The sequence below is a fragment of the Euphorbia lathyris genome, chromosome 3 (genome assembly GCF_963576675.1).
Source record: "Euphorbia lathyris chromosome 3, ddEupLath1.1, whole genome shotgun sequence".
NCBI classification, from domain to species: Eukaryota; Viridiplantae; Streptophyta; class Magnoliopsida; order Malpighiales; family Euphorbiaceae; genus Euphorbia; species Euphorbia lathyris.
Window position 1 is genome coordinate 7,374,258 of NC_088912.1, and position 9,835 is coordinate 7,384,092.

Consider the following 9,835-nt stretch of genomic DNA (forward strand, 5'->3'; position numbering starts at 1 on the left):
ATGTGAAAAATCAAATACAAAATTAGATTAACCGAAATCAATAAATTAGTATATAGTTTTTCGCTTTTTCGTATTTTTTTTACATTTTTCTTGTTTCTTTCAATTTCCATTTTCAACATTTTTCACCATTTTTCTATTTTCTCCTTTTTCCGGTTTTTTATTTTTCGCATTTTTTCGGTTTTTTTTTTTTTTTTGTCATTTTTCTCGTTTTCAATTTTCATGTTTTTCTACTTTTTGTATTTTTGACAAGAATGAGATGTAAGATTGAGAGGTGAGATTTGAGAAATGAGAGGTTAGATGACAATGTAATGAGAATTCAAGTCATTTTTCTATGTAATGAGGATTACAAGATTTCTTCAACAAAATTTAACTCAAGATTTTCTCATTCCATTACAATGAAATTGTAACATGCAATCAAACATGGTAATAAACCTTCGATGTAATGGTCATTCCATTACGAAGGTCATTACATCTTACCAAACGCCACCTAAGGATCAGAACATAAAACTGCAAATAAAAAGAAAAGACTCATCTTTCATTAATGAAATTTGAATTTGAACTATCTAGCAAAGGTTAGGCATAAAATTCACATGAAAGCTAAATTCATTCTTTTGCAATAACCATAGAGTTTGAACAGCAAGTATACCATACCAAAAGCTTTTGAACAGACAGGACTTAAAATTAAAGCTAAATTCCGAAAAAACCCTCTATGATTACATTAAAATTGCTTGTGGATGTTTTTGTTCAAACAAGAAACAGAGTTTTAGTTTTAAAAATCCTTTTGGTTGACCCATAAAGACATGATGAAAAATTTCAAAAATTAAAATTGTTAGTACCATATTTATTATGGAACTAAATTTTTTTATTTTGAAAAATCATTATTTTCGCAACTTTTTCTATCTAAATATTCGTTCTCTTTCCTCTCAGCATCTAAATGACCTCAAAATTAAAAAGTTCAAAAATTAAAATTGGTTAAAATATCATAAATTTTTAAATTTTGAAATTATCAAAGACCATCCCGGTCGAAAAAAATATGAGCCCAGTTTGGAAAAAAAAACCCACATGCATCTAACCACAGTTTTTTTTCGGAACTTCACCTAAAATTAATTCAGCCCATTAAAAGGAACGAAAGAATGCAAATATGTGTTGCAAGACTCAATTTAACAGAGTAAATAAGAGCACAAAAGATTCATATCAAACCTTCCCTAAAATCTATAGCTTCGGACAAGAACAGAGTGAAAAGAGAAAAAACAACATGTCAGCTCAAATTTTTAGTAACTACTCACAGGTTTAGAATTGCATTGCTTACATATTTCTCTCGTTCAACATATTTGTATTTTGTACCATTGATATTAACAAATAAGATGAAACATGATGAACAATCAGGAACTCAGTTTTCAAAACAATGGGAGCAATCAGAATAATAGAATAGGCATAAATAAAGCCTATTTGACCCCTAAACTATAGAACCAAAATCAATTAGGCCCTTGTTCTCCACTTTGACTCTGCTCTGAGTTCAATGGTTTTGTCGCCAACAGCCTCTAATTCTAACATATCCATCGAGAGCTTTATGATCAGGAATTAATAGGAAAAGCGGGAAATATCTTTAATAACGCAACAATTCCGGCAAGATCTCATTACAAACACTTTTTGTTATACTCCCATTAATTCACTGCCGCCCAAGCTTAATTTGCACCCAATGGATCAAATTCCTCAAATTGGAAAACCACTGGGTTTGAATTCTACTGTAGTGGAATTCACAGCTGATCTTGGTTTTGCAGAAAGAGCTGCCAGATTTTCTTACTTTGGTAGTAGAAGTTTCAATGAAAAAACAATCCAAATTGGGTTAAACAATTCAGAATCTCCTTTCAGATGTAATGATAATAATAATAATCCATTGATAGAAAATGCTAAATTGCATCGGGTTTCAACGGATTAAAATAGAGCATAAAAGCAGGATTACAAGTGGGAGAAGTTAAGGGAGAAGAAGGCACACAGAGCAGTTAAGAGGAGGGGGTTGATTAACCACCTAAAAACAGTATAAGGACCCCTTTGCTGATTTGAAGAGAATGAGGGTCTAATTGATTTTGGATGTATAGTTTAGGGGGCCAAATGGCCTTATGCCTAATAGAATTGTACCTGTAAATCATTAACCAAATCTTTCAATCCTCCTCCGGCGCATTTCTTCCAACGTGAGGCCATCAAATTGCCGAGGAACTTGACTGGAACCTCGGTCTATCCCACACATTTCACACACACTTGACAAACCAGAATTATCATATGTACATGCTTGACACCTCCACAACACAGGCACAGACCTTCCTGCTCTATTCCCACCTACAGTTCCCCGACCAGAAATCCTCTGGCGCCGGCGTTGAAACAAGCTTCTTACAGACCTTAAGGGCCAAGTCAATACAGTGCTAAAGCTTTTGATTATTGAAGTCAATGGTTCTGAACCTGACCTTCCCTTCAACTTCAGATAGAGAATTCCAGCAAGAATACCACCAAGATGGCCAAGAAATGAGACTCCAGGAACAAACATTTGGATTAGAATTAATTCAGCCCACGCAGCATGGCGTGCTGGTACAACCAGTCCGTGCACAAATGTATAGCCATCGGACTGAGAATTGAGGACAACTTTCATGGCGAACAGAACACCAGAAAATCCAACAGCATACTCAGAGTAAAAAGGTTTGTCATAGTCAAAGAACAAGAGAAGGGACTTTGAGAGTAATAGCGTAATACCCTGAGACATGGTAAGCAATGCAGCAACCATAGATGCAAATTCAGTACTTCCCATTGAAGTTTCCAACTGAATACCTTTCCATAAGAGAGACATCATGTTGTAGACAAGATGAGTATCCCCTGCATGGTAGAATGCTGACAGGAAGAACCGTTTCAAGTCCCTATGCTGCAGAATTCAAATGCAATAACTTATGGTGAATTTTCTATTTTTGAAGGCTAAATCAAATGGAGAATCTTATAACAAAAGAGATAGGGTACTAATATATGCCAGCATTTATGTTGCAAAGACATGGACACGGTGGAAACATTATTTCTAAAACATAACCTTCCTAAAATAACCGTCAAAATAAAATGGACACCGACACGAAACGCAGCCACGCTAAGTGTCCGTGCAACTAGGGTTGTAAATGAGCCTAGCCACTCGTTCGGCTCAATATAAGCTCGACCGTGTTTGACTCAATCTATAAACGAGCCGAGCTTGAGTAGGGCAAAACTCGGCTCAAAAGCTCGCGAAAAGGCTCGGTTATAGACGTTGGATTTATAATGTTCATGAACAGTGGTGAGCAAGTAATAGGTAATAGTATTTCTGGAAATATAAAACAACGCAATTTTGTATAAACTTTATGTAGTTTTGTGTTAAACAAATTTCATAATTAATGAGTTGTTTGCTGTTTGCGAACTAAGTTTATCGACAGAATTAAAGAGCTTTGCTCTCGAGTAAAACTCGTGAGCTTCTCACGTGCACTTGAACTCGAAATCGAGCTCGAGCTGGTCAATTATTTAACGAGCTGAGCATCACAAGCAAAAGCTCTATTACAGCCTAAAGCAACATAAGTCAGCATCATGTCTATAACTTGATAAGAATCACCACATAAACCTCTTCTGAATATGCAAAAATTCAGACTAATTCCTAATATGAGTGATAAATTCATCTAGCATTTATCTGACTTTCCCAAAATCGCTTACGGGAATGAAAAGAAATGGCAACATTTTCGGAAAAAAAGCACATGATTAGAATTAAAAGAAAGCCAGCAATAAATGGAGTCAGAAATCAGAGACTACTCAACTACATTCCTTGCATAGACAAAACCTAACTTGCTAATCAATCGGGGTTCGAATCTAATTGATTAATACATCGGACACAACACAATGGAAGAAAATAGCAGTTTAGAAGTGGAATTGGAGAAGGAAATTGAACGTATACCTTAAGAATGAGGTAGGGATTGAACCACACCTCATGGATAGGTGGGACAAAACGGCGGAGGAAAGCAGGTCTCAAATAGGTGAGAGTATTGGCTACAAGAAGCCCCGCAGTGACCGGAGGTTTCCACGGCAGCCTGTAATACTCGTTGACAGCATGAACTGCAAGCAGAGCTAACATTCCCTTCGATAACCTGCCTCCATTTCTCTCCATCGCCGCCAGATATGCTAATCACTCTTCTATTTTGGTGGATTGATAGTTCGATTCTACAACCAGATAATCTATCGACTTCGTCGGCCTGAAATTGTTATATTTACAATTTGAATTTGACCGTTTTGACGTCAGTCGGTTACTTGCAGAAGGAGTATTCTAGTCCCGTCGCGATTCTTCTTCCCCAACAGCTTCCCAATTGTTCCGAGTAAGGTTTGTCTACTTTCGTCTTCATTATAAATTTCGTAAGCCCGTTCTTTTTTCATTTCTTTTCTTTGGATAAAATATAAAAATATACAAATTTAATCATAATCGTTTGTTATTAATTTTATATTATTAAAAATTAAAAAAAAATAGTTTGCATCAATATTTAAAATAAATTATTTATAAATTAAAATTTATATATATTTTTTCATTAGTAATTATATGATTTTATTTTAGAAGAAATCACAATAAACATTTTTAAACATTTTGACAAATCTTTTTACTATGAATTTATATGTAATATATTTTAGTTGTTAGTATTTAATAGATTTTTTAACTCTATTAATAACACATTAAATATTTTAAATATAATTAATATTTAAAAGGTGAATTTAAATATTTTATGATGAGGTATTTAACAGTATTTTTTTTTGTAAATCTATTAATAATACATTAAATTTTTTGAGCATAATTATTATTTAAAAAATTCGGTTGTCACATGACATTTAAATAATAATATGATAATGGCTAATTTACTTTAACATTTAATGAAGTCATATTTAGTCATAACATATAAAATAATCCGAATTTCATTAACATTTTTACCAATTTTAACTTAAATTATCAAAATTTAATATAGGTTAAAATTATTATTTTTATTTTTTGAAAGAAGGTTAAAATTAATTTTATTTTTAGTATTAGATTTTTGTTTGATAAAACTTAAAATTAAATGTTAAATAATATAACTATTTATTAAATATTAAAAATAAATATTAAATTTAAAAATATTCTATTCGATTTAAAATTTTAATTTTTTTTGTTCGTAAAAGTTTAGGTAAGTGTAGATCTACTTAGTCCGAAGGTCTGGAAAAACCACAGATCTCGATGACGATTTACAGTGGAATTTACATATCATATACCAATAAGATATTTAATTTAATTTTTTTATTTACAAAAATAAATAATTATATGATTTAACTGAGATATTTTAATGGCAGATTCGACAAGGTTGTCGCGGCTGGGTGCGGATCAATGGGAGATACGGGCGGCTGGGTTTTCTGATGCCGGGGGTAAGGCTCCCCCAATCTCGAGGGGAGAAGTGGGGCCGGGGGTGCCTGGCGCAGGGCTATGCGCCGATAGTGCCGGGCACTGCCCAGGCGCTGCCGGCTCCTCGGTCGGGCAGTGGGCTGGGGCTGTCGGCGCAGTGCCTTGCGCGGGATCCTCTCCTCCGGGCTGTGAGGGGCAGGCAGGGGCTACGACGGGGAGGCAGGCTGCCTCGGGTCTGGATGTTTCTAATAATTCGGGAAGGGTGGGTGTTGTAGGAGTAGCTCATGGGAAGACGGTCTCCCCTAGACCTAGGGTTCAGATGAGCGAGATTGGTAAAAACTCTTGGAAGGACACGGTCATGGGGGTGGCTGAGGAAGAGCCGGTTTTAGAGGAAGTTTTAATGGTGGGAGATTCTGATGATATGTTCTCGGATTCTGATGAGGAAGATAATGGCCAGGAGGATCCTCTCTGTCCGGTCATTAGACTTTCCGCTGCAGAGAAGCGTGAGCTTAGAGAGAAGTGGAAGGTGTCTTTGATTGTTACTGTCCTGGGTAAGCGAATTAGTTTTAACTATTTTGCCCAAAGAATACAAGCGCAGTGGGCAAGGAAAGGTAAAGTCAGTATTACTGACCTGGAAAATGACTACTATGTCATTAAATTTACTAGGGTTGAGGATTATAATTCGGTTATCAAGGGAGGCCCATATATCATTTCCAATCATGTTTTGGCCTTAAGGCCTTGGGTTCCTAATTTTAATCCTCACGACTGTTCGGTTAACAGGATCTTGACTTGGGTAAGATTCCCGGGCCTTCCCATTGAGTACTATAGTGAAAACTTTCTGAGTAAAATAGGAGGTTTGGTTGGTAAGGTCCACCATGTGGACAAGACTACAATTGGGGCCATTAGGGGTAAGTTTGCTAGGGTATGTATAGATGTTGATCTGGCTAAACCTTTACTTTCTAAGTTCTGTGTTCAGGATAAAGTGTTCTTTATTGAGTATGAAGGTTTACATAACATCTGTTATGATTGTGGCATGTATGGTCATTCTCAGGAGGGTTGCCCTAAAAGGGAGAGGGTTGTTATAGAGAGGGTTGAGAGTAGTGTGCGGATTACTGGAGGGAACCAGGGGTATGAAGGGAACTTTGGTCCCTGGATGGTGGCAAAGAGGCCCGCTAGACGTAGGAATCAACCTGCAGTGGTTCACAATCGTCCTCCTGATATCAACACAAATTCTAAGTCCCTTTCTCCTAAAGCTACTGTTATTCCAAATGTCAAGGAGAAGCCTGTCCTCAAAGCTAGAAAGGAGGCTGGGGTTTCTTCAGTAGCCTTGCCTGGGTCCAGATTTGGGGCCCTGATGATTGAGGAAGTTCAAGAGTCAGACCAAGATGAGAATCATATGGATGAGAGTATTCCAGGATTAGAGTCTGTAGATCCAGTCGAGAAGGTGGTTGAATCTGTGAACCCACTTTTTGTCTCTAAGGATGAAGCCCAGGGGGGGACCCTGACCCTTGCAGCTAGAAGGATGAAGAATTCAAATGAGGTTAGTATTCATGTTCCTGGTATTGATCCTGGGATTGGGAAATCTATGGGAGTTAACAAAACTAATATGAAAAAGCTTAAAGGAAAACAAAAAAGTGGCCTTAACACTTTGGCGTTTCCAGATAAGAGGGGGCCCGGGGGTAGCTCGGTAAGGCTCTCAGGAGCCCCTAGTAAATACCTAGCTTAGGGTAGGGGTGTGGTCAGTTGTCCTCCTTTCTATGGATTTGTTATTTTGGAATGTTAGGGGTGCGGCTAGCAAGGCTACCCGTATCCATATTAATGATCTTATTAAGCAGTTTAATCCATCTTGTTTTGCTCTTTTGGAAACTAAGATTAGTGGTGAGAAAGCAGATGAGGTGGTTAAGAAGTTTAAGAACTGGCACTGTGTTAGATCGGAGGCAACTGGCCGGGCTGGGGGGATTTGGCTTTTTTGGAGGCCAGATCGGATTCATTTTGATATTCTTAGCATGGATAAGCAGTTCATTCATTGTAAAGTGAGTATTTCCGGCAATACTCCCTTTTTTATTACCCTTGTGTATGCTGACCCTATCTTGTCTAATCGAAAACGGCTCTGGGAGGTTCTCTATTCTATGAGTGTCAGCATTTCGGAGCCCTGGTTTGTGGCGGGTGACTTCAATGATATCGCCTTTATGAGTGATCAGAGAGGGGGATCCAATCATTATGTTAATCGCTGTCTGCATCACAAGAATAGTATGGATTTATGTGGGCTTTCCGATCTGGGGGCTTCTGGTCATAAATTCACTTGGAAGCGTAATAATACTTTTGTTCGATTGGACAAAGTCTACGCTAATGTTTTAGCTCTAACTTCCTTCCCCGAGTGCTCTGTGTTGAACCTCCCGTTCCGTCATTCGGATCATTGTCCTATTTTGTTTAGACTTTTGAGAGGTAAGCATCCTAGGGGTAAGAGACCGTTCCGGTATCAGTTGGCTTGGGAGTCCCATCCTAAGTTTAAAGAGTTCGTTCATGAGAGTTGGAGACCTCATTCGTATGTACTGCAAGCTGCTGAAGGGTTCAGGAATAAGGTGCAGGGGTGGAATAGGAATGTGTTTGGGCATATTATCAGAAGGAAGAACAAGTTATTAAAGAGGATGGAGGGCATTCAACGCAGGTTGGAGGGGAGGTTTGATCATAGCCTTGAGGGCCTCCTCAGAACCCTTCAGAAGGAGCTGGAGGCTGTGCTTAGGCAGGAGGAGTTCCTTTGGTTCCAGAAGTCTCGGAAGTCCTGGATTAGAGATGGGGATCGTAATACCAAATACTTCCATCTCTCTACCCTGATCAGAAGGCAGAGAAATAGAATTGAGGCCATTAAGGATTCTAATGGTGATTGGGTTTATGAAGATGAGGTTATTCGGAACTTAGCCCTGGATTTCTACAGAGAGCTGTTCAAAGAGGAACCTGTTCTTTTGGAGAGGGCTCACTCTATTGCTACATTTCCTTTAATCAGTGAGGATTGTAGTCAGGAGGCCTTTCAACCTATTTCCCGAAAAGAGATTGACCAAGCTATCTTCAGCATTGGGGCTTCTAAAGCTCCTGGGATTGATGGTCTTCCGGCGGGCTTTTACCATAAGCATTGGGATGTAGTGAAGGAAGGCATCTATAATTTTGTCTTGGGGGTGTTCAGTGGTTCGAAGGATATTGAGCTGGTTAATAGAACCCTCCTGGTTCTGATTCCTAAGATTGATAAGCCTTCTTCCTTTTTGCATATGAGACCTATCAGTCTTTGTAATGTTCTTTACAAAACTGTTACAAAGATTGTGGCTAATAGAATCCGTGGCATTCTTCCTGCGATCATTTGTCAGAATCAGGGTAGCTTTGTGCCTGGTAGACAAATGATGGATAATGTGGTGATCGCCCAAGAGATGGTCCACACGATGAAGATTAGGAAGGGGAGGAAAGGCATTGTGGCTCTGAAGCTGGATTTAGAGAAGGCCTATGATCGAATTAATTGGGATTTCTTGATGGAGAGCCTTGAGAGAGCTAGAATCCCGGACAGCTGGAGAAGTTTAATTAAGGTATGTATTTCTTCTCCTGTGTTTCAAGTTATGGTCAATGGGGATATGTCGGAGGAATTTTCCCCGGGCAGAGGAATCCGTCAGGGGGATCCTATGAGCCCTTTCCTTTTTGTTATTGCTATGGAGAGGCTCTCTCACCTGATTCAGGATGCGATTGATAATGGGAGTTTCCACCCTGTGGCGATCAACAGCTTCTGTCCCCAGGTGACTCACTTATTCTTTGCAGATGATGTCCTTATCTTTCTTGAGGGTAATGAGGAGCAGTTGAGAGTCATTATGGATATTCTGGATTGTTTTTGTTCGGCCTCTGGGCAGAAGCTTAATATCCAGAAATCTAGGATGATGTGCTCTAAGAATATGAATCAGAGAGTCTGTAAGAGATTAAGTGATCTCTCAGGTATTCCTCTTACTGATTCTCTTGGGAAGTATCTGGGCGTTCCCCTCCATAGTGAGCGTGTGTCTAAAGGCTCCTTCAAAGAGACTTTGGATAAAGCTAATTCGAAGTGTGCCACTTGGAAAGCCAAGACTCTGTCTCTCGCTGGCCGCCTCACGTTAATTCAATCTGTTAATTGTGCTGCTCCCAATCACATCATGCAGGCTTGTAAGCTTCCGGATCCTGTGCTTAATGATCTTGACAAGATTAACCATAGGTTCCTGTGGGGGGAAGCTGCGGAGGGTAGGAAGATCCATCTTGTGCCTTGGAGTGAGGTTTGCCAGCCTAAAGATTCTGGGGGTCTGGGTATTAGGAAAGCAAAGGACAATAATAAAGTTTTATTAATGAAACTCCTTTGGCGTATGTGGCAAAACCCCTCCTCTCTTTGGGTTCGCCTCCTTTGTGGTAAGTATCGGAAAGACA

At 38.8% G+C, this 9,835-nt stretch overlaps 1 protein-coding gene across 1 annotated transcript; it reads right to left on the reverse strand.

Annotated features, from left to right (window-relative positions):
• Positions 1-298: 298 nt before the first annotated feature.
• On the reverse strand, positions 299-4,333 carry LOC136224301 (rhomboid-like protein 14, mitochondrial). Its single transcript, XM_066012595.1, has 2 exons — positions 3,950-4,333; positions 299-2,911 (listed from the first exon to the last, which is right to left on the reverse strand). Exons 1-2 carry the CDS (start codon positions 4,157-4,159, stop codon positions 2,150-2,152), a joined length of 972 nt encoding a protein of 323 aa, XP_065868667.1. The 5' UTR covers positions 4,160-4,333; the 3' UTR covers positions 299-2,149.
• Between the last annotated feature and the right edge of the window lie 5,502 nt (positions 4,334-9,835).

What these genes read in the sequence shown, in the direction of transcription:
- LOC136224301 (XM_066012595.1), bottom strand. Translation starts at nt 4,159, where the DNA reads ATGGAGAGAAATGGAGGCAGGTTATCGAAGGGAATGTTAGCTCTGCTT. An exon ending in ATCCCTACCTCATTCTTAAG is followed by an intron (nt 2,912 to 3,949) that starts GTATACGTTCAA and finishes TGAATTCTGCAG; the next exon opens with CATAGGGACTTGAAACGGTT.